Here is a 26,931-nt window from a genome sequence, read left to right as displayed (position 1 = left end):
GAAGGCCCCCAGGCTGGCTGAGTACTGCCCCCAGGCCAGAAAATGCAGTCGGGAGGGGCCTGAGCTTGCCCCCAACTCCAGGCGCCCCAGGTGCCCTGGGCCACTCTGAGCTCTTGGGGGCGAGACCCTGCAGACAGACACAACAGCCCGTCCCACCCAGCTGGGTGGGGACCAAATTATCAGGTCAACTTGGCTGGCCTTCCAGCACCAAAGTCCTGACCAGCACCCACAACGTCATCAGAGGACTTTCCTCTGTCTCCAGGGACCCACCCACCTGTGCCATTGGCTCCCAGATCCCCGGGAGCTGGGGGTGGGGGGAAGGTCACTGATGCTTCGGGCCCGGACGGAGGCTGCAGGACCAGCTGGGAGCAGCCGCAGCCCTCGGCCGGGCCAACATGACCCGGACTCTGCACAGCCCGATTCTGTGACCACGGCGCAGTCTGGCTCCAAACAAACTGATTTTAATGAGCATCCCCTCCCTCGGGCCGGTACAGTGCTGGATGTGGGATGGCAGGGTCGCCCAGCCCCGGACCCAAGAGCCGCAGAACCCCAGGAATCGTGTGGCGAGGCCACCGACGAGGGGCAGCCGGACCCCCAGGCGGGCAGCAGAGAAGGTCTCCCCCAGGGAAGTAACCATGGGTTAAGGGAGCAGATGCCGGTTCCCCTGGGAAGGACAGAGGAGGAGGAGGCCACGTGAAGACAGGGTCTGAGACTGGAAGGGTGAGGCCACAAGCCAAGGGGTGCACAAGGCCACCCGGAGCCGGACGCAGAGAGGAAGGACTTTCTCGGAGCCTCTGGAGGGCCTGGCCCTGCCCCACCTCCGTTCCAGAAGTGGAGACGATTCACACCTGTCGTCTGAGCCACAGCCTGTGGTCGTTTTGTTTCGGCGCCCACAGGAAGCTGACCAGACACGGCCTCTGGCCTGGAAGAGGTGCCACAGAGCCAGCAGAGAGAGGGCTGCCCAAGGAGACCAGAGGGCTTTCTGGGGGCGAGGGCCAGGTAGGACAGAGGAACCAGCAGGGACGCCCCCACGGAAGGAGGGGTCGGAGCCTCTGGGGGCCCCACACTCGGGGAGGGTGACATGCTGGAACATGGCAGGGAGCAGCAGTCTTCCTGGGGGAGCCGGGGGCCACGGAGGTCGTGAGGGTGGGCCCGGGAGGCAGGTGACGCTGGCAGCACGTCTGGGCAAGGAGCTGGACTACAGCCGGTAGAGGCTTGTGACGGTCACTCTGGGGGAACAGGTACAGGGCCTGGCTTCAGAGAGAAGTGACACGGACACACGACAGGAACTGGCCGATGGCTCGGACACAGGAGGAAGGACCGAGAGGACACTGCGTCCCCACCGCTGGCATCTCGGACCTGGCCACGGGGAACCGGCCCGCAGAGCCCCCGGGGAGACTGCAGAGGACGGCACGTGCAGGACAGGGTGGCGCCGGGCACAGGGCCGTGGTCTGGGGGTGGGGAGGGGGCAGTCACCAGTCGGCAGGGCCCCTCCTCACTCGCCTGGGCACCCGGCCAGGAGCCACGGCCCTGCCGTGAGACCCCACTGAGTCTGCAGGCCCCGCCAGACCCTTGCCTGCAGCAGCCGTCCAGCGCTCACCTCCTCTTCCTCCACAGTCCCGGAGCGGGGCCTGGCCCTGCCTTTCCCACGGGCAGAGGCCCTGGCGCCCAGCCCCACTCAGCCCAGAGCCAGTGGCTGAGTGCCCTTATCTTGGCCGCTGGCCTGGAAGGCCGGTTTATCTCTCTTGCCCACGTGGTCCAGAGGAAGTCTGCTGCCTGCACGGGCCGCTCGGGCACTGCCTGCACAACAGGAAGACGCGTGGGTGCGGGTCCCTGGCACCGGCTGCCTCGCACGGTCACTCCTTCACTAGGCCTCCCCCCTCCCAGGGTCCCCAGGACATTCCTACCCAGAGGGCTGCCTCCGAGGGGGCATCAGCCCTGCTGACGTGGTTACCTGTCCTCAGGGCTCTCGGGAGACTCTGAGGGCGGTGGCCGGGAGCCCACAGAGTGGACACTGCTCTTCCCGGGCTCAGCTTCACCTCCGGCTCTGGGAGGATCAGGCGTCCCTGACTGTGAGCCTCCGTGTGAGCGGCGGGGAGGGCAGAGGCTGCGAGGGGAGCCCACCTGCCCACCTGCCGTGGTGCTGCGTCCGCCCGGTGATGACCCTTTCACTCATCGGGGCGGGAGGGTGTCCCTGCCAGAGCAGCCCCTGATGAGCCCAGGGTGGGGCCCTCGCTGGTCTTCTGGGCATCCGGGCGTGGGGACAGCCTCAGAGACCTGGCATCAGGGGGCTGGCCGGCCCGGCTGCCACCACGGAGAGGGTGTGCCCCAGGCTGCCTACAGTGGGCCCGAGGTCAGTTCCCCCGAGATGCGTGTGAAGCAGTGAGGGAAAGCAGTTTGGGGCTGTGCCTTTCCTGAGTCTCAGGCCCCTCCTTCCACGTCCACACAGGGGGATGCACGACCGTGAGGGGCCTGGAGCAAAGGCGGCCTGGGAGCCCAGAGCAACGCAGGCATGTGTTACTTGGGGGCTTCTTCTATGTGCACCTCCAGGGCCTACTCACTCGATTGACCTCCCATCTTGTTCCTCTGACCAGGCCAGCAGCTGGCTGGCAGGCCAGGGGCAGGGCGTGGGCGCGGCCAAAGCCAAGACCGCCAGGTCAAAGGTCAGATTCCAGGGCCCAGGCTCCCAGGTCTCGCCCGGAACTCAGAGGGCGTGGTCTGAGCACCTTCCTGCCCCGTCTGTGCTGGTGGCTGATCAGGGCTTTCATTTGGGGGGCATCCCTGGGGGTCTGCGAGGAGGCCAGGGCGACCCAGGGTCCTCATTTCTAGCCTCCACGGTTGCCTGCTCCAGCAAATCGGAGGATGCGGGGAGAACCCAAGCCTCACGCAGGCTGCCCCGTCGTCCTGCACCCCAGCTGCCCCTCGCGACGGCAGCAGGCGTCCGGGGCGCGTCCACCTTCCCGGGCTCTGCCACCAGGAAGCTTGGGGGCCCGCTGGCATGGCTGGTGCACCCCGAGGACCTCACACCCTCCTTGGGCCTTCACGTTTTCCCCCCACGGTCTGAGCTCATGCCGCTTCAGTTCTGATGGCTGCCTCAGATCCCTTTGGAAACAGGCAAGTGAAACCAACACGAACACCGCCTCCACCCAGGCTGGCAGGCTCCCTGGCCCACATCCTGCTCTCCTTCTTTGGGACCCGGGCGGGGCAGGGTGGGGCGTCTCCTGAGAAACCCTGCAAACCTCCTCCTCAGGCTCCATGATTCACTTCCTTCAAGTGTCCTGTGTGCTGTTTTCCAGCACAATCTCTCGTTACGTATGAATCAAGATCCTGGATCGGGCTTTCTGCGGCCACGACTGACGTGAATTTTCCCTTTAGAAAATGTTCTTCCCACAGGACCCAAAGTCATTCTTCTGTTAAAAGAGTATGTGTGCACGTGAAGGCAGCTGACACAATCTTTTTGTCTTATGGCGTGTCGCCTCTGTCAATGCTTTCTTGGCAGAGATGACACAAGAGATGACCAAGCTGTGTGACAAATTCTTCGGTCTATGGTGATGCCAAGGAACATCCAGGTTATGAAACTGAGGAGAGGAAGGTGGTGGGGGCCTCTCCTGGTTATTGGGGCCAGGGTCAGCAAGCGACAGCCCGATCCGGCCCACAGCTTGCTTTTTGTAAATAAAGTTTTATTGGAACACGGCACTCTCTGCAGGACGGACAGCTGCTTTCAATCTGTGATGGTGAGGCTGAGTAGCTGCAACAGATACCGCCTGGCTTGCAGAGCTGAAAATGTTTAACAGCCGGCTCTTTACAGAAACAAGGTAGCTGCCCCCCCATACTCTGTTCAGGATAAAAAGCAGAGGTGGAGAGGCCCCAAAATAATGGCTCTACATGCAGAGCCGCAGTTTTATTTTTGAGTTAGCTTTACCATGAAAATGCCAGCCCCCTCATTTCCACCTGAAAGGGGCCAGAAACAGCGAGTCCGGAGACCCAGGTCTGGGCGGAAGTGACGTTAGACCAGGCGCAGGGCTGGCAGGTGGTGACCTGGAGGCGGCCCTGTATGTGCTTCCGCGACAGGATATTCTGAGCAAGGAGCTGCCTGCTGTGTACACACCTTCACCCTGAGCTTGGAAAAGTCCCCTCGAAGTCAAAAACCACGCGGACCTGGAGCTGCCTGAACACGCTGAGTGCCTGAAGGGGCGGAGAGCAGGGTCTGGCAGGAACACTGGAGGTGCGGCTTTGGACAGCGTGCGTGCGGACTTGGGACTGAAGGTGCCTCTCTGCCGGCGTCCACCACGAGCTGCACCTACTGTGTGCCCGCCCAGCAAAGCAATGGGCCCTGTCTTCAGGTGGAGGCGGGGAGGGAGCCACTGGGGGCATGCCGCCCTGGGATCCCGCCTCGCAGAGGGGACGGGGCGCAAGCAAGCATCCGAGCTGCCCAGGTGCCAGAAGGAAGCACATCTTGACTGCAAACTTGGTTAAACATGGACGAGCTGTCAGGGGAGCGGGACACATTCCCATCCGGGGAGGCTCCGCCAAGGAGAAGCCGCTTTCAAGTGCATCTTCAGTGCTGGGTTTTCGGTTGCCTCGTCATCAGCGTTGGCCTCGTCAGCACCACCAGAAGAAAACCTCTCCCCCTTCTGATTCAGCGTCTTGCTCTCTGCTAGACGCCCCCAGATCATTGGCTGGTCAAATCCCAGGAGCACGGAGCCCCTTGAGAATGTCCAAGGTCCTGAGTTATTGGAGGTTTGGTCTCTGGGATGGTTTTTATTTTTAAAATGATTTTATTTTTGGCTGCACTGGGTCTTCACTGCCGCACACGGGCCCTCTCTTGGTTGCACCAAGCGGGGACTACTCTCTAGTCGCTGGGCATGGGCTTCTAATTGCAGTGGCTTCCCCGTTGCAGAGCAGGGGCTCCAGCACAGGCAGGCTTCAGCAGCTGCAGCAAGTGTGCTCAGCGGTTGTGGTTCCCGGGCTTAGCTGCTCCGGGGCCTGCGGGATCGTCCTGGATCAGGGATCAAACCCGTCGCCTGCATCGGCAGGTGGATCCTTTACCGCTGCACCACCAGGGAGGCCCTGGGACAGTTCTTGCACTGAAGGCTGTCTGCGAAGGCGGGACCATTTCAAGAGTCCAAGCGCTGTGCCCTTGCTAGGTCAGGTCACCCCCTGGGTGGCCTCGTCAGCCCCGGGAGTGGGGTTGGGTGGGGGTCCCAGCAGGCCGCGTTGAGAGGAAACCAGACTCTGTCCATCCATGGTAACAAACGTCCCACTCGGGTGGGGAAGGTGCTAATGTGTTTGGGGGTGGGGGGCGGCTGTGCCTGTGTTGGGGCATATAGGAAACCTCCAGACCCCTCTCAAAGTGTGGTGAAGCTGATACTCTGAGAAACTACTCTAAGAAACTAGTCTAAGTTTAACAAACAAAAACAGACATCTCCGCCACCCCCAACAAAGAAGTCACTGCCAGGATGTCCCTGAGGTCATGAGGTCCCTACCCCGCCCTCAGGGCCCGTCTGCCTTTCGGATCCCTGGACAAGCCCCCTGCACGCGCTCTGTCCAGAAAGCGTGGCCGTGGCAAGTGGGGAAGGGCGGTGGGAGTTCACACCCTGCCCGGGGAATCTCCTGTGTGTGGACGTGCTCTCGGCATTGCCTGCTACCCCCACACCTTCTGAGGGTGCTGGTGGCTCCTCCTGCAGGAGCCCCCGAGCCTTGCCCAGCTGACAGCTGCGGGCCAGCCCTCGGGGAGCCCCAGGTCCCCGACAACTAGGACGGTGTCCGGCTCGCTACGCCAGGGAGCACCTCTCTGCCCCCCGGCCAGCCTCGTCTCTGCCCCGTCGCAGGCCCCCCTGTGGATTCTGCCCTCCCAGCGGGGTGGCCACAGCTGCATGTTAAATTCCTGCCCACATTTATGGGCGGGGAGAAAGGCTTTGGGCTCCCCAGGCATGGAGATCTTTGCCAACATGCGGATTCCTGGGGCTGGAGGATCCTAGAAGCTGTCCCGCGTGCCAGACCCGCCTTCCAGGTGGCCTGGCCCCAGCCCTATGGCCAGCTGTCACCCACCCTGCACAGCAGGAATCTGGCAGGAACGTGCCCTGTGCCCTTCCCTGGATACCAGGGCCACCTGCCCCATCTGGCCGGGCACATGGCGGTCCTCGGTGGCACGTGGCCCTCGTGGTACGGGGCTTCTGCCTCTCCGCAGTGGGGGCCGTTGGGGGGGGGACAGTGTCTGGGACCATCGGACGGGGCAGTGGTGGGCGGCAGCCACTGACCGTTCCCCTCTGCATGGGTTCTCTCGTTTGTCAGCTGGGGGTGACTCGAGAAATCTATAGGGCTGGACTGGGACCCACAGTTACGGCCGAGACAGCTGGCACGGGGCAGGTGCCTTGCGGAGGAGGGGCTTTGTATCTGACTTGATTTCGCCGCCTGCCCCCTGCCCGCCCCCGCCGAAGACCGGGCCATGCACCCTGGATGGGAGCCGGGTGTGGAGGGGTCTGTGTGTGTGTGTGTGTGTGGGGGGGTGTCCGTCCCGGGGGCTAAGCTGACTGTGCTTGCCCCGCCCCGCCCTCGGCCGTGGGAGCAGGCCTGGAATCCAACTCGCCCTGCGTCCCCCCCGGACACCCTGACCACCCGCCCCGTCCAGCTGGGCTTGTGGAGCACGCGGGCTCGCGAGTTATGCCCCCGCCTACGCCCACTCCCATGTTCCTGCCCCGGTTTCAGAGGGGGGGCCGGACACCAGGCTAGAGCGGCGGGAGGAGGGGGCTGGGTGGGGGGAGTGAGAGGAAGTCTTTGGGGTCTTCCCGGCCCCCCCGGGGCGCCCCCCGCCTGTCTGAAGGCCGTTCGTCCCCTGCATGCTGCCCTGCCCGTCTCCTCCAGCCTCCGCTCCCAGGGACCCGCTCGCCACCCACTGGCCCAGACCTCAGCGTGACGTGACCCCCTAGTTCTGTGTCGTTCTCCAGCAGCTGGGAGCCGGGGGACCCAGGGCTCAGCCCAGGATGGCACCTGCGGATCCCAAGGCCCCAGGGCAGGCGCCTTCCAGATGCCACTTTGCCAAGCGCGGGGCCCAGCACCTCCTCCTTGGGACTTGTGGCCAGCAGACTGGCTGAGTCCTCTTTCCAGCGATGGGGCCCAGCGAGGCACGATCAACGGCCAAGGTCACCCAGCTGGGTGGTGGCGGGGCCTGGCACATTGAGTTCTGCCCCAAGCCAGCCGCTCAGGTGCCAACCTGCCAGCCAGAGAGGCTCGGGCGTAGGGGTGGACGGAGCCTGACTGGGCTGGGGGCTGCCCGCCAGCTCTGTGACCTTCTGGCTGGTCAGCGGGCCCACCTGATGGGTCCCGGCCTGTCTCGGCCTCGAAGGGAGACGCCCGACCAGGTGGACAGAGCACCGCCATACTGCGGGGATGTGGGGAGATCTATGCCCAGATGGCACTGGTACCCAGCCTGCCACCTCGTGCGTCCAGGCACCCCCATGGGCCAGGGGTCACGCGTGTGGGTGTGCTGTGCTTCTTCTGATCCAGCCCTGGGCTGGGGGCACAAGATGGCGCCTGCACAAGAGGCCCGTGTCCCACCGGTCAGTGGCCACAGGAGAGACAGGACTCGGACGAGGGTTCTGGCATGTGGATGCAGGTTGGGAAGCAGGTGGAAGGCCAGGGGGCTCTTAGGCACAGGGGGTGGGAGAAAACCCAGGGGAGGGCCTCCTATCGGGTGGGAGGGGGGTGGGTGTCGGATTTTTCAGGGAGGGGCATCTCAGAGTGCCTCCCCCGTCAAGGCTGAGGGGTGGTCCTGCGGGAGCTGACTCCCTAGGATGGAAGGGGGCAGTGGTGGGAGGCTGGCACATCACCCGGCTCTGAGACCTCTCCTGTGACACTGCTGGACGCTGGCCAGCCCAGGTGCCGGCCAGGTTCTAACCCGCACCCCTCCGAGAAAGCCTGGTCCCATCACACGAGATCCTCGAGGCCCGCGGTCCGGCTCCACGTGGCTCAGGGCTCAGCCGTCTCCTCCCCCAGGACCCACCGTGGCCGGGCAGCTAGCAGGCTGGGGGCTGCCCGTCTGCACTGTGCACGCGGCCTCTCTGAGGAGGCCGGGGGGGACCTGCTGGCCCGAGTCCAGCCGTTCGGATCGGGCCGCTCCCTCGTCGGACCGCCCTGGGTGACGTGTCCTGGTCCCAGCCGGCAGCAGGTGCGTCTCGGGCTGGAGTGAGGTGAGACCCAGAGACGGCTGGGGTTGACTCTGGGCCTCAGATGCTTTAGAAAGCGTGTAACGTGGGAAGGGTCTTTTTGCTGGCAGGGCCCTGGGGGATGTGGTCGGGTTCCTTCCCGGAGAAAGTGGCTGGAAACGGCCTGACACACGGAGGCCTGTGGCGGGTGCCAGGCCACTGTGCGGGTGGGCGACCCGAGTGGTCTCCACCCCCACTCCCGGCAGGGGGTTGGCGGTGCCCGGGAGGGAGGGACAGAGACCTCGGGGTCGGCGACCTGAGGCCCAGGAATCGGGCTTGTCTTGTCCAGGCCTGTCCGGCAAGTCCGAGCCCAGATCCTGTGGCTTTAAAACAGGACCCCGGGGACTGTGAGCCTGCGGCGTGCGTGATCTGGATGAGTCGGGCTGGGATTCTGCCACGCGGGGCGCTGGGGTCCGGCCACCCTGGGAGCACTTTCGGTTGCCGTATCCCCGATTCCTGAGAGAAGGACCTCCTCCTGGTGGGCCCGGGGCCTCCTGTGGCATGGGGGTCCACGCTGCCCGTGTCCACAGATGGAGTCTCTCTGGAGGACTTCCCTTTCCCCAAAGGCGCTCAGAACTGACACCCCAGACCCCCGTGGGGACGTGCTCTCCAGGCTGGCCTGCAGGTGGGCCCCCCCCCCCCGCCCGAGTCGGGGTCTGGCAGCTGTGCCCGTCCTGGGTATGGCCAGGCGGGTTGCAGAAGCAGGACCAGCGCCCAGCTAGACTGGGGACTGAGCCGCAGGACCGGGGCAGGCTGGTGCTGGTGATGACAACTGGGATTATCACCAGAGGCGGTAATTCCCACATCGAAGGTTTCAAGTTTCAGGTCAAGAGCTGAGGCCAGTCCTCCCGTGGCCTTTGGACCAGATCCTCGTGGCTTGTTTCCTGCCTGGTTCCTCAGCTGCTTTTGAGACCCTGAGCCCCAGGGGGTAGGGAAGCCCCTCTCAGGTCTGGGACAGTGTGTGTGTGTGGGGCCACGCCTTCCTGGTGGGTGGCTCTGAGATGCGGGGGCGGTGTGTTCAGCTTTCAGGGTGGACCGGAGGGATGGGATCGCCAGGCCAGGGTCCCCCCATGACTCACAGAGGCCTGACAGGTGCCACGGGCCTGCGGCCCCATGACCCCAGCCCCCAACACGGGGAAGATGCTTCCCAGCACCGCCCCCTGTCCCCCACCCCCCAGCGAGGGGCCCCCACCCCGTCTCCCAGAGCAGAGTCTGCAGCCTGGCGTGGATGCAGAGGGCGGCACCGAGGGTCCCAGGCAAGCTTGGTAGGAGGGGGATGTGGTGTGGACCTCGGGGACACGGAGCCGGCAGCCCTCGTGGGCTGGACCACGTGAACAGCTGAGGCGTCTGATAATTACGAGAAATGATGCCTGTGCTTCTGAATGCTTCCTGCTCCGGCAGGGGGGGCCCCGCGGCCTGCTAGTCACACCCAGGGTGAGCTTGCGGGGTGTCATTATCCCCACTTCACCGGTGGGGATGGGAGATGGGAAGCCGGCCGGCCGGCTTGTCTGCTGCCTCTGTCTTCCGCAGGGACCCCGGGGGCAGGGGTGTCGGGCGCTGGGAACAGGGCATCACGCTTGCTACTCTGAATGTGTGGCTCCAGGAGGGCGAGCTCCTGGGCTTCTCGGGACTTGGGGGGCACAGAATGCTTTCCCGAATGCAGACAAGACCTCAGCCCTGACTTCTGCTCACGTGGAACACACCTCAAATTCTGGTGTCAAATACCAGGTATCACTGCCCGTCCCGGCCCGCTCTGAGTTCAGTCCCAGGGCCTCTGAAACTGGTCCAGCTCAGGGTGTGGCTTTGGACTCGTGAGGCTCTCCAGGAACTGGCCTCAGCTGGGCAGACCTGCCGGCGTGAACCCCGCTTTTGCAACTCAACTTGCCAGCTCCAGGGGCTCGGGACACAGGGGTTTCCACTTGGAAACCTTCAGCTTCTCTCTGAGAACAAGGTGCCCACGGCTCCGCTGTAAACACAAGGATCAGAGGCAGCACACCTGGCCGGCACCTGCTGGCGCTGCCGGGAGCCGCCTCCCGGGCCCCGCCCTCGAGGATGAACCCCCGCCCCTGCACAGGGCTGGGCACGTGCTGTCTCGGGATCTCAGGGGCCCCAGCCCTCCAGGATGAAACACCCTCTCCTCCGCGCGGGGCCGGGCACGCGCTGTCTCGGGATCTCAGGGGCCCCAGGACAGAGTCAGTGCCCTCATCTCCGAGACGAGGCTCAGAGATGCCCGTGCGGATGGGCTGGAGCCCGGCCCCAGGGCTGCACGCCCCCCCATGGCTGCATGTGCTCAGATACATGCACGTTCACTCGTACGTGCACACCCACCCCCACGTGCACACGTCAGGACTCGAGCCCTCCTCCCACTGCCGAGGGATCCCCGTCCCCCTGCTCTACACAGACCTGCCACCCAGAGACCAAGGGGGCCCAGGGCGGGGGCGGGAACCCCACCCACCCAGCTCCCCGCCCCGCCTCTGCCCGAGGCTGGGGCTCGTGAACCCAGCGTCCCGGCCCCTGTGTTCTGCTTGCGCACGTCTCGCTGGCCTGGTGGGGGGCTTGAGCGGCTCCGTTACACCTGGGCCATGTCTTCCTGTGCCCTTTGCCCAATCTCACCTCCCCCAACCTGCTCCAGGAGACCTCCAACCCCGGCCAGCGCAGGAACAAGCCCCTGCTCCGAGCTTTCACAGCACTCAGCAAGCGCGCGATTTACTGACGTGCACAGACCCGTCCCACCGTCTGCCGAGAGCCGTCACTTTGCTTCTCCTTTTCACCCTCCGGGGTTGGAGTTTCTGCCTCCCACTCAGGCTGGAGACTGCCCGTCTCAAACTTGCCAGGGGCCTCACTGAGCCGTGGAGGGGGCCCGGGACAAGGTGGGCGGGTCTCCTTTCCTTCGGCAAATATTAACTGAGCACCTACTAAGTGCCCCGAGTCGCTCCAGGCGACAGGGACACAGGAGTGAACAGGGCAGGCAGTGACCACAGGCCTCCGGGAGCTTGCTCCGGAGGACACGGAGTGGACGGACGGGTGCGGGAGACCCTGGACAAGGGTCACTTGTCATCCTAAAGAGGACTCCACCATCCACAAGGCTGCCTGCAGACGGCAGAAAATCCAGTGAACTCAACCAAGAAGAGGAAGACCACGTTTGCCACCTGGGGGGCGGTCTGTCCTGAGTCTGAAGAAATGAAGTCTTCTTCACCTTGGAACTGAGAGCCTGAAGGACCTGAGGGACCTGAGACCTTCCTTAAGAAGCACTGAGAAGGGGCTTCTCTGGAGGTCCAGTGCTTAAGAACTGCCTGCCAACACAGGGGACACAGGTTCGATCCCGGGCCTGGCAGCTAAGCTGCCGAAGACTGAAGACACGCTTAGAGCCTGTGCTGCTCGGAGAGAAGCCGCAGCCACAGCCAGCGGCCGCCCCTACTGTCACAACTGCAGGAAGCGCACGCAGAGACCCAGCACGGCTGCCGATAAGCAAACACACAGACGCCCCGAGCAACGCTGGCGCCCTCACCCAGCCTCCACCTGCGGCACAGGGAGGGCGGCAAGGGGTTCTCTGCTCCCGCCCCCCAGAGCCTACAGGATGCCCGGGGCCCTTCTCTGGACCTGGCATCCGGGACTCCTCCCTGGAGGACCCCGCCCTGGGCTGGGGGTGTGGGCAGAAGCAGGAGACCCACCGTCAACACTGCCACCAGAGGCAGCAGGAGGCCTGGGCAGGGGCCAGACCCTCGGGGGGAGCTCAAACACCCCTCTCGTGGCCCGTCTGTGAAACACGGGTGCCCGGCTCTCCCGGGGGGGGGGGGGGCGAGGGGGCGAGCCCGTCACTTCACGTCGGTGTTTTGGTTTGTACGAAGGCGAGCCAATCAGCGATACGAGGTCCTCGCGTGCGAGGAAGAATCCTGTATTGGCGGCCAAAGCGATTCTGCTTCACTGTCGAGGCGGCTGGAGCCAGGGGGTAACACTGGGTACAGGAGCCCATGAGGGTGGGCGTCCCACCCCGCCGGGGGGGAGGGGAGAGCCAGGGAACTGGCAGGACCCGAAGGTCAGATGGGACAGGGGGTGGGGTGGGGTGGGGGGGCCGTGGGGTCCTGAAGGCCTGGGCGTCCAGGGGGAAGAGTACAGACAGCCCAGAGTGCCGGGAGAGGGGCAGGCCCCCACGCAACCAGGGAGGAAGCCCTCTGCTCAGAGAGGGGCTGGTCCGCAGCCTGAGCTTCCCCCACGAGCAGGACCCACGGCTCTGGTCAGGCCAGGGCGGCCTCCCTGCTCCCCGGGCACGGTGCGCAAGCCTCGAGTTCTCTGCATGGGCCGGGCCGGCTGGGCTGCGTGGGAACGCCCTTCCTCCCTGCGGCCAAGCATCCCACGTGGAGGCGGAGTGCGGTTTCCCGTCCAGTTATTTGCTTAACGTTTAATTCTGAAACAATTTCAAACTCACAGAAAAAAAGCCTGCGAGCAGAGTACAAAGAACCGTGTGTTTAGGACAGCGATGACCTAGAAAAGGAGCCCGGAGGACAGCCGTCCGACAGCACTGTCCTCAGACACCAGGACCCCACAACGCCCCCTCCTCCCATGCAAGCACGCTCAGGGGCCCACGCCTGCCTCCCGGAGGTGGTCAACCAATGCCTCCAACGGCCTGGGTCCCTCTGTGCGGTCCATCCACCGTCTGCCCAGGTGACCAGGCACTACGGAGCTGGAGGGCATCCACGTACCATCTTCTTCCCAGAGTCCAGGCCCCATCATGCTGTACCAGCTAAGCCTGCTCCTCAAAAAGACCGAAGAGTTGGGCCCCCACCCCCGTCAGTCTCAAGTTAGGCCCCCCAGAAACACAGCAGCAGCGAAACTCTAAAGAAGACTTGCCCACGTCCTCACCTCGGTGACCCATCACCGAGGTTCGTTTCCCCGAGATTCCAGAAGTTCCTCCTCTGTGATCACATCACGAAAACCCCAGAGAAGGCAGTGCCACGGGGTACTGGGAGTCACACCCCACCCGGGTCCACACCCACTGTGGGAAGCTGCCTGCCCCTCCCGTCGAAAGACAAGAGTCCAGTTCTAGTTCTTCACCACCCTGGACCGGGGCCGGCCCTGGGGCCTGCGACCAATACGGCGGAGGTGACAGAGCGCGAGCTCCGCGGCCCGGACCTCAAGAGGCCTCGCAGCCTCAGCTCATATCCGCAGACCCCAGCCTCCATATGAAGGCACCCAGGCTGGACCGCAGGATGAGGGGCTGACCGCGGGGATCGAGAGGGCCCAGCCTTCGCCTGCCCCGATCAAGTGATGGCCAGCAGAGGAATCGCCCGCCAACACACGCAGTCAGAGGAGATTAAACCGTGCTCAGCGTGGGGATGGTTTGTTACACGGGGACGGTTTGTTACACGGGGACGGTTTGTTACGCGGGGACGGTTTGTTACGCGGCGAAAGACGACAGATACAAACCCTAAGATGCTCGGCTCCGTGCGTCACTCCGCCTCACCGAGGAGCTTGGATACTCCGGGGGCTGCAGAATCTTGATTGCCGCCACGAGCTAATTATATCACAGTCCACCCAGCTCACGTAACCCCTTTCCTACTGCGGGACTAGGCTAGTTTCTTTCCAGCTTTCCACTGTTATGCATACAATGAATCAGCGCGTACAATAATACCAAAAGGAAAAGGGAAAAAAAAAAAAAAAGTCCTATTTCCTTAGGAAAATCTAGGGTGGGATTCCTGGGTCTGAGTTTATAAAATAAACACGGTGAGTGACTCCTGAACAATGCGGTCACTGAGAACCCAAGAGAGAGGGGCTAGGAATCAACTAGGCTTTGCAGAAACCAGGCACGCGCGTTCTGAAGCCAGGCCAGGTCGGCCAGACTTCCTGAACCTGGCAAAACTCAGTGGATTCTGGTTAGTCTAGAAAACGAGCCAGGTTTCCAGGAAAGGGCAAACGCCCGGGTCTCAGTCTCTGCCTGCTTTCGAGATTCCTTGGTCCCTCAGTCCCCTCGCACATCCCCGTCGGCCGGCCCCCACCCCGATTCCTGACCTGCTGACTGTGGGGCAGGACCCTGGTCCACTCCAGGTCCAGGTTTGGCGCTTGCCGGCGCCGGTGGTCGGAGGGCACCTACCACCCTGCTCCACTCAGGAAGCAAAGCGTCAAAAACAAACAGGCACGGGAGTGCCGGCCCACCTCGACGCCGGCTTCCTCACTGACTTTCCCAGGGGCGGGTGGGCGGCTCACCCAGAAAACCACTCCAGCACCTCCCGGGGACCCGATCGGAGGTTCGCCACATCCAGCAGTGCCTGGCTTAAGTTTTCTTGGCGGAGAAGGTGTCTGGCGACGACCACGGGACCCGCCACCAGAAACACGGCTTTCCAAGGACTCCTGCCTCTCATCATCCCCCTGCTGCACCCCCAGAGGGCTGTGCCCAGGCACACGGCGCGCAGCCCCATCTCTCATCCACGGCCGCCGCGTGGTGGCGGGCACTCCTGCAGGGGGACCAGGTCGCAAGGGGTCAAGCGGAAACGCCTTACAGCCAGGCTCACAGCAGCCAAGGGGGAAACAACCCTGCTGATGGACAAACGGACAAGCAAAACGCGGCCTCGCCACACACCCTTCAGTCCTAAGCAGGAAGGACGTCTGACACCCGCGACGGTGTGGACAAACCGTGAAGCCACGATGGCCGGACTTGAAAGGACAGACATGGCCGGATCTGTGAGGCACCTGGAGGGGTCAAACCCAGAGACAGAAGGTGGGAGCGGGGGTGCCAGGGCTGACAGTATTTCCTGGAGACAGAGTTTAGGAGGCAGGTGGGAAGTTCTGGAGTCAGATGGTGGTGACGACTGCAGGACAACGTGAATGTACGCACGCTGCTAAGCTGTCACCTAATTCTTCATCATAATTTTAAATGAAAAAAAAAAAAAAGTTTCATGACAACCGAAAACCTTACCTTTAACCCCTCGCGCATGCAGGTTTGGACCACACGCATGCATACACGCACGCACGCAGACCCAGGCTCTGAGCCGGCGCGCCCCCTCACCCCACCCCACGCCTGCTGACAAAGAGCTGGGCGTTCTGGGAACCAGGCGTGTGTCTCGGCTCTGAGGAGGAAGCCGTACCAGCCTGCCTGCCCGGCTGACTCCTCCCTGGAGAAGACGCAGGATCCCGATCTCCAGGGACGGCCGCCCCTGGCCCATCCCCAGGGCAGCGCACACTTGGGTCCTCGGTGCCACGTGGGAGGCGGCCAGCCCGGGAGCGGTGGGAGACTGGGTGGGGCAGGGCCGGGCGACCCTCTTCAGCTGCTCCGAGTACCAAGGCGTCACCTAAAATGTCGTCTGAAAAGAAGGGCCGTGCTCCCAGAACAAAGCCAGACCATCTGAGGGCCCTGCCTGGTGGTCCGCTGGTTAGGACTTGGCCTTCCCATGCAGGGCGGGGTGGGGGCGTGCAGGTTCAGCGCCTGGTCCCAGGAGCTGAGATCCCACACGGCTCTCGGCCAAAACACCAAAACATAAAACAGAACCAATATTGTAACAAGTTCAATGAAAGGCTTTAAAGATGGTCTCTGTGAAAACACACACACCAACCCTAACCTATTTGAAAAAAGACAAAAATCACTGCCTGGAAACAGCAGTCTGGGTGTTTCCGACTCTGATGGGAAAAGGCGGCTTCTCAGCTTCTGCCGCGGCCCCCGTAAAACAAACAGGCCCACACGTCCAGCCGGCCGACGAGGCGGCTGACACCCTCCCCACCATCCATCCTGACCGCGACGCGCCCTGCAAGAAGAGCCGGGGTCCCGAAGTGTGAGGTGCACGTGCCGGCAGGCAGGCACATCCTCCCGAGCGCTGCCTCCCCGGACCTCCACGCCCGCGCACACGGGCCACTCACCCACCTAGTTCACACACAAGGAGACCCTCCTCCTCAGATTCGCAGGCAGAGGCCTCCTGCCCCTTTCAGCAGGACCGAAGGGGGCATCTCTCGTTCCTCCCTGACTCGACGATGCTAACTGGCACTGTGGCCCTCGGTCACTTCCTCGCTGCAGCTGCTGCCACCGAGGGGGTGCGGGGTGAATGCAGTGACCGGTGACGGGCGTCCCCGGCTCTGCGTCTCTCCAGGGAGGGGCTCTCCACACCCTTCAGCCCGGCCCCTGCCCCCCCCAGGACCCCCCACCTCCCATCCCCGGGGTTTGGGCGCTCGTCAGCAGTGCTGCCATCTGCAGCCTGGCCAGTGCCCGACTTCCCTCGGGGCTTGGGGCCGCAGGGGTCGGTGCACCGCCTCCGGGATGCCTGGGCCCCACCCGGGCACATGAGCCCATGTGAGAGGGTCCCACGGGGCCCCCAACCCGCCCAGGATGCCGCTCCCCGCAGGACAGCATCCTGCCTTCTCGGGCCTTCGGTGGTCCCCAGCCTCCCGGTGACGGAGAGAAAGCCTCAGCCCGCACGTCCTCGCCAAGTCCCTCTGCAGACGAGACGCTGATTTAGGACCCGAGGATCCATCCCACGGTCTGGGTGAGGCTCAGCGTGGGGTGGCCAGCCTGCAGCCACTCTGGCTGGAGGGCAAGGGCCTCCAGTTTGCTCTTCAAACGAGGGGACCAAGCAAGGCACAGAGCCATAATCGCCTTCGTCCGTCAGAATTGGAGCCTGTGGAGGTCGGGGAGGGGGCGCAGGGATGCTCAGAGGAGGGCACGATCCACGCACGCATGCCTACACTGCCGCCTTGGCTGCGGAAGCCCCTACCCTCCCAGAGGAAGAACGGAGCCCCCGCTGGAGAGACCTGCCTCGGAGGGCAGCCCGGGGGACCTGGGGCACCTGAAGCCCTGGCAGGTTTCCAGAAGCCACGTGCTCCCCCGCTGCGGCCGGGCCCCTGGACAGCGGGCATCCGCACAGGCGCCAAACGCCACAGTGGTTCCCAGGGACACGGGGCAGCCGTCCAGGCTGAGGACCGCAGGCAGCAGCGGGATCCGACCGTGGCCACAGCCCACCCAGCCAGTCTTCAGCCTGCCTAGCTATGCCTCTGCCAAACGAACCACGGTCGGCCCCCGGCCCGGCCCAGGCTCCACTGGGGACTTTCCTCCCGGGGCTGGCCGTTCTAGCGGCAATAGTGACAAAGGGGACCCCGCGGCTGGACTCACAGAGCAGAGGGGGCACTGGAGGCCACGGGGTCCAGCCTCTCACCCACCCGCCCCCGCCGCCTTGGGTGGACGGGACAGCAGGCCCCCCCACCATGGGGGAGGGGGCCAGGAGAGGAAGGGGCTTGCTCCCTGGTCCCCAGCGGGGAGCGGCCCCAAACCCAGGGAGAAGGGCCCAGGCTTGGGGAGGAGCTGGGGACACATGACAGCCAGCAGCTCCTCAGCCTCCACCCGCCTCGGCCCCCGGCCAGGAAGCAGGGCAGCCTGAAGACAGGCCTCCCAGAAGCAACCAAGAGACGGGACCGCGTCCACCCAGAGCCACAAGACCACAGGCCTCACTCATGTGGAAGGTCCAGAAAAGGCAAGTCCACACAGAGAGAGAGAGCGCGGACGAGCTGTGCCCGGGTTGAGGAGTGGGGCGGGGGGGCTGCTGGGGGCTGCGGGGTTTGCTTGGGGGGGCGGGGACGAGGTTGTAGGTGGAGAGCGTGCTGGACGCCGGTCCCCTCGGTTGGTGGACCTAGAAAGGCCGTGGGAATGTGCAACATGGGAACTGGACGGGACGCAAGGGTCTCGGGAAAGCAGGCGGAGCAGAAAGGAAGGGGTAACAACCGCGTGCCCCGGCAGGGACGGGATGAGACGAGGGGTGACACAGAGCCACTCGACAGGTCACGGTGCCCCCGCCCGCCCCGCGCCCCAGAGCACAAGGAGCTGGACCCAGAAGGCCCCGTGCTGCAGGAGTCCAACCGCTGCACGCACGCCAGCGTGGCCAGGGCTGCAGGGGGACATGGGGACGGAACAGTGCGGGTAACGGCGGTTTATGGGCCGACACACCTCTGTGTACCTCGACTGCGGTTACACCAGCACCATCACTCACAGAGCTGCACCCCGAGGGGGGACTTCTACCGCCTCTTAAATTACATTCCAAGGCACACGCACCTCTACTGACATCGTAGCATCTTTTGAATCTCTAGCATTTTTTTTTTGTTAAAGGAGATAACTTACACGTACTTTTTCTTAACCTCTGACTCAAGTTTCACTTTCCTAACATGGACAAAAATTCCTATAACTGGAAATCTGTTAAAAGAGAAAGGGGAATTGGTTGAAAAACAAAGAGGCAAAAATAAACATATGTTAACTACGTGTGCAGACGATGTTAAGGAAACTTTACTGCAATAACCATTATGCAACACATACGTATTACCAAACCGTTAGCACTGCACAGCTGAAAATGAGTACAATGTTAAATGACAATTGTGTTGCTGTTTATAGTCACTAAGTCGTGTCAGACTCTTGCCACCTCACAGACTGTCGCCTGCCAGGCTCCTCTGTCCATGGGACTTCCCAGGAAAGAAAACGGGAGTGGCTTACCATTTCCTTCTCCAGGGGATCATCCTAACCCAGGGATCGAACCCAGGTCTCCCACATTGCAGGTGGATTCTTTACCAGCTGAGCCACCAGGGGAAGCCCTAAATGTAAATTGCTAAGTCTAAGTCGCTTCAGTCGTGTCCGACTCTGTGCGACCCCATCGACGGCAGCCCACCAGGCTCCGCCGTCCCTAGGATTCTCCAGGCAAGAACACTGGAGTGGGTTGCCATTTCCTTCTCCAATGCACGAAAGGGAAAAGTGAAAGTGATGTCGCTCAGTTGTGTCCAACTCTTAGCGACCCCATGGACCGTAGCCCACCAGGCTCCTCCGTCCATGGGATTTTCCAGGCAAGAGTACTGAAGTGGGGTGCCATTGCCTTCTCCCAAATGTAAATTATATTGCAATAAAAATGAGTAAGGGCTACAGTCCACAGGGTCGTTAAGAGTTGAACACGACTTAGCAACTAAATCACCACCAAAAATGAATAAACAAATCAGATAGCTGAGGGAGGAGGCAAACAAATGTAGGATGCAGATGTTAAAATAAAAAGTCCACTGAACTGGGAGGCTCGTTCACGGCAGGCAAAAGCGGAGCCAACCCAAGCATCCAGCCACAGATAACGGATAAACAGAATGTGATCCATCCACACAACAGAACACGTGAACCTCAGCCTTAAAAAGGAAGGGCATTCTCACACCCACTGCAACACAGATGAGCCCTGAGGACATTATGCTCAGGACAAGAAGTCAAACCCTGCAGGATTCCACTCACAAGAGGTCCTTGGAGGAGTCAGAGGCATGGGCACCGAAAGGGGAAGGGTGCTTGTCAGGGGCCGGGGGGCGGCGGGCGCTGGTGTTTAGTGGGGTCAGAGCTTCCATTCAGGAAGATGCAAAGCCCGGGAGGCGGATGGCGGAGTCGACGGCTCAACGCTGAATGCACTCGATGCCCGAGCCGTGCGCTCAGAAACGTCAGGATGTAATTTTATGTACCGTGTACGTTACCACAGCTAAACAAACAACCCCCCGCGACTCTTCCCACAGTCCTAAGTGACCAAGCACCCTGGGGCAGGCAAGGTGCTGACACTGTGGCCTGGGTCCCGGGCTTCACACAGCCAGACCCGCCACACCACGCGGACATACGCCGCACGGACTCGGCCCCCGGCAGGGAAGGGAGCTGCAGGAGCAAGAGCTGCTGTCTCTGCCCTTCCAGCCACGGACCTGTGGACAGCCGCTCCACCGGGGCCTGAAAGAACCAAGCAAAGCACCGAAATCCACCCACGCCGACGCTCGGCGTGTCTGTCCTGCAGGCGGGACACCACCCAACAGGGGTCCCTGTGTCAAGAAGCCAGAGCAAAGGTCAGCACCAGGAGGCCACCTGCTCAGCCTGAGCCAGGCTGACAGCCGCCCAGCGGGGAGGAATTCTGTGCAGACGGGGCCCCGGAACCCACAGTGGCCCGGCTGGGGCAGCGAGCAGGGCTGGGGCTGCTCTCCCACTGCATGCCCCCGCATCCTCCACTCAGGCATCGCCGGGGCTTTCTCTGGCTGGGGTGGGGGGCACACCAGACCTCCCCGCCTCATCGCCAGCCAGGCCCTCAGCCCAAAGCCCCGCCCCAGCTCTCCCAAGCCCCACTGCTGAGAGCCACGCCGTCCACTCCTCCAGCTGGAACCCTCCCCACATCCTCGGCCTCCACAACGGCCCGACACGCTCCTTTTCTGTGGGGTCCATTCAAGACCCAACCAGGGGGCCGTCCTCCTCCACGCGGGCTTCCCTGAGCTACCCTGGCAGGGTCACCCCTTCTTGGTGCCTACCTGGTACCGACCTCCATTTACCAGCGTCTGTGGGCTCCTTGGGGTCAAGCACTGTGTCAAGGCCTAAGCACAGAGCTTGGACCCCAGCGAGTGCTAGCTACATAAACTTCAGATGGACAGATAGCCAGGTGGCTGAATCATGAGGGGATGGATGGGTGGAAGGCGGATGGAGGGATGATGGATGGCGGAGGGATGAATAGACGGTGCACGGATGATAGGGGGATGGAGGGATGGTGGATGGAGGGGTGGATGATGGAGGGAGGGATGAGGGATGGATGGTGGATGCAGGGAGGGAGGGACGATGGAGGGAGGGATGAGGGATGGATGGTGGATGGAGGGGTGGATGGTGGATGCAGGAAGGGAGGGACGATGGAGGGAGGGATGAGGGAGGGATGGTGGATGGAGGGAGGGAGGGACGATGGAGGGAGGGATGAGGGAGGGATGGTGGATGGCGGATGGAGTGCCTCGAGTGCAGCTTGGCTTTCCCAGAACATCCGCTACCAAGGAAGAGATGAGTAAGACCTCGACTCACACACACTTGGAGCCTGAGAAACATTCAGGATTCTAACACCCTGCTCTCTCGAGGTGAGAGGTTCTCTCTTATAACTTTGAGCAATAAGTGACTATTTTCTTAACTTTTTATTAAGGGAAATTTTAAGCACATATGAAATCGACAGCACAGTATCACATTCCGGTCACCCCACCGCAACCACTGTGAACCCGCAGGCAGCCTGGCTCCAGGGGAGAAACATCTGGAAGCAGGAGGACGGGGCGGGGGGACGGGAGGTGTTGGTGGCCACTCCCCACCCCTGTGACATTCTGGGGGGAGCAGGCCTCCCGGGACGGGAGGACCAACCCTACCTGCTCACAAGCGCTGCTGAGCACGGAGGAGGGACGCCCACAGGCGGCTCCGTCATCTTATTTCACAATCACCAGGAATTAGGAGGCAGCACTCTGCAGGAGACCGCTCAGCAGCTCCGGCCCACGGGCCGGACCCAGCGGGTCACCTCCTGTTTGCGTGACCCAGGATCTGAGAATGGGTCTTGTAACGATCTTTAAACGATTACACTTTAAATGGTCACATTAACATAAGTACCTACCTCACAGCCTCAACGTCATCTCTGAGCCGTTATCTGGCCCTTTAAGGAAAAGTCAGCCACCCCAGAGCTGCAAAGAGCAGAGGTGCACACGACAAGCCCTGGTTCGAACCCAGGCTCTGCCAGGAAGCTTCCAACCGGCCAAGCTCACCATCAGCGGCACGGGCACCACCCAGCTCCCTGCAGAGTCCAGAGGGGCTCGGATCCCAGAGGGTGCGCGAGATCCTGTTACAAACAGCAAAGCCAAGTACAGAGTTCCAGTAGAGGGAGGGGTCCTCTCTCCTTTCAGAAGGCCAGAGAGGGAAGGCTGGCAGCTCTGGGGGGGCCCTGGGAGTCTGAGGGAAGTCCTGAGGGAAAGCGCTTCTGCTGAGCCCCAGGGGAGTGCCAATGGTCAGCGCGGGCTCCCTCCCGCCCTGGGGTCTTCCAGGCTGACCAACCCATCCCAGGACTGGCTAGCCAGGCACAAGACAGCCCTGCTCTCGCCGAGGATGCTCGGAGAGTAGCAGGGACCAGACGCGGAGCTCCCCCTCAGACTGATCCCAGCTGGAGCCTCTGCTGGAGGACTGGTCCTCTGTGATGCAGGAGAAAAACAATGGCCCCAAGGTACGGCAGAAATGCCGCAGGTACGGCCGTGTGCGCCAGCTCCGCGGTCTCAGGAAGGCTCAAGCACAAGCACTCCTGACGGGGCGGGGCTGCGGTCTGCCTGGCGAGACGACAGTTGGCACCTCCAGGCCTCCCGCTGCCAACAGCTGCCTGGACCCACCACCTCCGCCCTGGCAGATGCCCTCCACACTCCCTCACCCCCTCCCACAGTGACGGTCGGGCTCCCGATTCCCACACTATGCCTTTTAGCCTGCTGGCCTGTCCAGGGGACGGCTGCACAGCCTGGGCATGTGTCCGCCCTGGGGGCTGCCTGAGGGCCAGCCAGTGGGCAGGAGAGGAGATGACAGGCCCACCAGCACAGCAGCGTCCTGCTCCTGGTCCCATGGAGTCGGCACACAGAACAGATCCCCTCTCCACCCGCCCGGCCCCCCGGGCCGTCCCAGCAGGCGGCCAGACCGGGTCGGGGTCTCCTGGGAGGACGGCCTCAGGACACTGGGCAGGGTGGGATTCCAGGTCATCTTGCTGGCAACTCAGAGCAACACGACTTAATCGTATTTGGAATCAGAAAACTACAGCGATCGCAGAGATGCCTGGCAGCTTCCTCACTTGTGAGGGGAAGTCAGAGGCCCACAGGGTTTAAGTGACTTACCCAAAGCCAGGGCGGCCCATACACGAACACAGAGCAGGGGCAGCAAGCGGGAGCCCCTAGTCTAGAACCCGCAAGTCGTGGCGGCTCAGAGCCTTGCAGAGCCGGCTCTCGGCTACGCCGAGCACCAGGCCCGGACCTGGACGCACCGCGGTGGGAGACAACCCGCCAGCGAGGGGGGCTCTCCCCCTGCTCCTTTCCACCCCGAGCCATTACACCACGCTGCCCGGCTCCCAGAGATAGCTTTGGGGCACATACCTTCCCCCACATGGCCTAGAGGACCACATGGCCTACACAACTACACAACCTACACCCCCTTGAGTCCTCAGAGGTGTTTGACCCGACAACCCCAGCAGCATTCTGCTGCCCGAGCGGAGCCGTGTAAAGCGGGGAAGAAAAGAAAACTCCCCTCACACTCGTTTCCCTGAAAAGTGAAAGCGAAGGTCGCTCAGTCGTCTCCGACTCTTTGCAACCCCACGAACTATACGGTCCATGGGATTCTCCAGGGCAGAACACTGGAGTGGGCAGCCTTTCCCTTCTCCAGGGGATCTTCCCAACCCAGGGATCAAATCCAGGTCTCCCGCATTGCAGGCGGATTCTTCACCAGCTGAGCCACCAGGGAAGCCCTGCTTCCCTGAAGCTTCCAACAGTTAATAACCGATCAGCCTCCCAGCTATGACCCTACAGAAATCCACTCCCTCTTGCACAGAGCAACCGTCCAAGACACACAGCCAGGGCTCCCGGGTTCCCAGGTGGACAGTCCTCGAGCTGCACAGGAGATGGCTCAAGGAGGCTTCCAGAAACCAGGGCTGGCTCGGAGGAGGAGATCAGACATTTGTGCGGAAAGTGCTTTATGAAGAGGGGAGGGCTCTGGGAGCCGCTGACAGGCAGCAAGAAAACTGGGGTGTCCTCCTACAAACCACCAAGAACCAATTCTGCCAACAAGCTGGGCTGGGAGGCAAGGTGCAGTCCCAGGAGGGGACGACCCTCTGGGAGACCCTGAGCAGTAGACCCGGCTGAGTCAGTCATGCCCGGACAGCTGGCCCACGGAAACTGATACTGATCAAAAACAAGAAGGACCTTGTCAGAAATCAGACTCGCCGGGAGTGACGAGGCAGGGGCGGGCGTGTGATTTTCCCAACTACGGTAGAGGCGGTCCCCGTGGGCAGCCGGGACAGACAGGCGGCCTCCAGTCTCTGCCAGGACAGAAGCCCCAGTCCTGTCTGAGTCCTCAGGCCTAGCGGCACCACGCTGAATAAAAGCTACAGCCTGAACGTGTTTGCGGACACCAGGCAGGACTTGGACAACTAGATGTCATGGGCCATCCTGCTGACCCACAGGGGGCCTCAGTCAGATGAACCCGCAGACCCTTCCCAGCTGAAGCCCAGCCCCGCCCTGCCTTCAGAAAGCCCCCCTGGAAGCAGCCATCAAAGGGGACTGCCGAGGGACCATATGTGGGTCCTGACCCCGTTCCCACCCGGTCTGCACACCGGGAGCCCCATAGGGATGGCGCGGGCAGCAGTGCACCCCGCTGACAAAGGTGTGCCCCGGGAAAGCCCTGCCTGGCCCTGTGATGTCCAAGGTCTTCTTACGGTCACGCCCCATCACGCTCGCCTTAGGACTCACTGGACTCAGAGTGACCCTCCTCCCTTAGGACGGGCTCTGATCCCCTCACGCGCTCAGGGAGCCCAGCGCTCTGGGGCCAGAGAGACGGGAGAGGGATGGGGGGAGACAGAGAAAAAGAGGGTGAGAAACAGCCAACTCCTGCTCTTCTCCCGGAGGTCCGGCTCGCTCTCGGGGAGACCAGCGAGGCACTGGGGCTCTGGCAGCCATGCCCTTGCCTGCTGCCCCCCATCAGCCCGCTGGGATGACCCCCCGCCTGCTGCCTGGGGGAGACACATCCTAGCCCAGCGCCTGGGACGAGGCACCTCTCCCAGGCGGCCAAGTCTCAGCCCACTGACCTCCCTGCTTCCCTGCCGGGGTTCTTGCACCCGAGACTGCACACGTGGTGGAGACGGGTGGCAGGCAGCACGGGGCCCGCGGGCCGGGAGAAGCCGGGAGGTGGCGGGCAGGGCCGGGACCCGGTCTCCCTGGCTCCCCCCAGAGCCCTCCCGGGGGTCTCACGGGCCCCTCTACAGACAAGAGTCGGCTCTGCTGCGGGGACTCGCGCCACATGGCTGCTGACAAAAGACCACCAGAGGGCAACCGGACTGACGGGAGTCAGCACAGCCCGGCTTTTTCAGAGCCAAAGGGGACCGGGGGGGCCGTCTGGCCGCCCCCTCGACAAGACGCTGACCCACGGGGCCCTCCGGGCGGCTGCCCAGAAGCATGGCGGCCCTGGCTCCAGACCCTCCCCGCCACGCGGCCAGGCCCCGAAGCAGACACTTTCACCCTCTCGTGTTCCTAGGGGAGAAAGTGGAAAGCTTTCTGTGGTCGACATTCATAAAGGAGTTATGCTTTCCGTTCTGAGATCGGAGCAGAAACGAATCCGGCTGTTCGCACATGCTAGGCGCACACAGGCCCAGAGGCTGAGCCGCCACGCTGCACGCCACCGAACATGGTTCACAGGTCGGGTCACCGGGGCTTCCAGCCAAGAGGACGGCGGCACGGCTCTGAGGCCCGGCTCAGGGACCCCCACGCCTCGGGGCGGACGGGAGACGGGGGCACGACCGTGGCTGGCCCCCCGGTGCGGCCCCTCTCACAGCCACGGCTGCTCTGCGACATCGGGGAGGCAAGGGGCGAACATCACCGCATCTATTCCACCACGAGCCTGCTGGCACCCCCCAACCCCTCTCAGGGGCAACTGGGGGCCGGGCGACACTGGTGCATGGCCCCCAGTGCCCTGGGCGGAGGGAACAGCCCACCGAACACAGCAGTGGGCTTTCCTTTGAGGTCACAGGGCAGAAAAATACACCCAGACTGTCCCTTTAACACCTGGGACGCCACCGAGCCCAGAAGGACACAGTAAGAGAGACGGAGGGCCCCACAGGCCCCTGGGGCCCTGGAGCTATACCCAGCGGGTGAAGAGGCCTGCGCCTCCCGAATGACGCATTTCTCCCTTAAAATCGCTCACCATGTGGCGTTCAATCGACTGACGTCAGGTGCCTGAGGGGGCGGCTCTGTGAGGCCAGGGAGGGGACCAGACCCCGGGGGCCACTGTCCGGGGCACTCAGCTCCCACCAAGGCCCCAAGACGGGGGGCATCCTCTGCGGCCGACAGAGCCAAGTTCCTGCACCACAAGCCACATGCTGGGCCTCGGGCACGTCCAGGTCTCCAGCCTTCAGGGTCCGGCGGACGTCCATTCCAGAAGGCTGACCGTGCTCCACGCAGGGGTACGTGCGCGTATGCCGCCTGCAGAGCAACTCTCTCCCCACCCCCTGGCAGACCAACCGACCTGGCAGCATTCTTTGAAGGGAGCAGGTCAGGCCCGTAAAAATGAATCTTCAAAGGCCCTTCTGACGCCAACAGAGGCACCTGTGAGGAGGACCCCCCGGGCTGCCCGTCCCCAGCCCCCGTGGAAGCGGCAGGGGCACCACAGAGCGTCCCTGAAGAGTCCACGTGCCGCGGTCTCTCGCCCACAGACGGCGCCATCCTGGCGCTCCCTGGGCTGTGTGCTGACCCCGCCTGTGCACACGGCCGAGTGCCTCAGTCACCTCCTCCCAGCCAGGCCCTGCCCGGAGCCGGCCAGCGTCACGACATCCCCCGAGCTGGATGGACGAGGCGGATGGGCGGGCAGCATCCCTCCAACACGTCTGTCCTCTCGGGCCCTGTGCTCCCCGACCTGCTGGCGGAATCTGAGCCAGCTGCCCCAGGAGGACGGACGGGTTAGGGATATCTTGCAGGGAGATTTTTTTGTTTGTTTGCTTCCCTCGTGACTCATCAGGTCCCCCTAACCCTAGCGGAGGGGTCACTCACTCGGGGCCCACTCTCATGCGCCGGGCCCCTCCACCGACCACGTGACCTTGGGTGGGGGTACGGGTCCCACGCCCCCGCAGAGCCAACCTGACGGACAGCGTATAATTACGATAATAATCACGGCTGGAGACTCCAGCCGCTTCACAAGAATGTTCCGAGGGCACATGAAACAGCCTCCTCCAAAGCCAGGTTTTTACTTCCCAGGTTG

The 26,931-nt window shown here is 63.0% G+C and overlaps 1 protein-coding gene and 1 long non-coding RNA gene across 7 annotated transcripts in view; both read right to left on the bottom strand.

The window, feature by feature from the left end:
* The window catches only part of BCR (BCR activator of RhoGEF and GTPase), a 96,566-nt gene that overhangs the window by 61,755 nt on the left and 7,880 nt on the right, over positions 1–26,931 (bottom strand). The window contains exon 2 of one of the 6 annotated variants that reach the window (XM_081542104.1): positions 24,169–24,185. The exons of the other annotated variants lie outside the window; for them this stretch is intronic. Within the exon in view, the coding sequence (XP_081398230.1) occupies positions 24,169–24,185 (17 nt within the window). The remainder of the gene's footprint in view (positions 1–24,168; positions 24,186–26,931) is intronic. 6 annotated transcript variants of the gene reach the window in all.
* On the bottom strand, positions 446–9,201 carry LOC145526468 (uncharacterized). The gene is made up of 2 exons (XR_014068915.1): positions 1,955–9,201; positions 446–1,800 (listed from the first exon to the last, which is right to left on the bottom strand). It is a non-coding gene; the product is annotated as an uncharacterized LOC145526468 (long non-coding RNA).

Source organism: Giraffa tippelskirchi, chromosome 11 (genome assembly GCF_054371585.1).
Source record: "Giraffa tippelskirchi isolate mGirTip1 chromosome 11, T2T-mGirTip1v1.2.pri, whole genome shotgun sequence".
NCBI lineage: Eukaryota > Metazoa > Chordata > Mammalia > Artiodactyla > Giraffidae > Giraffa > Giraffa tippelskirchi.
The sequence above is the reverse complement of the archived record's forward strand: the minus strand, read 5'-3'. Positions and strand labels throughout refer to the sequence as shown.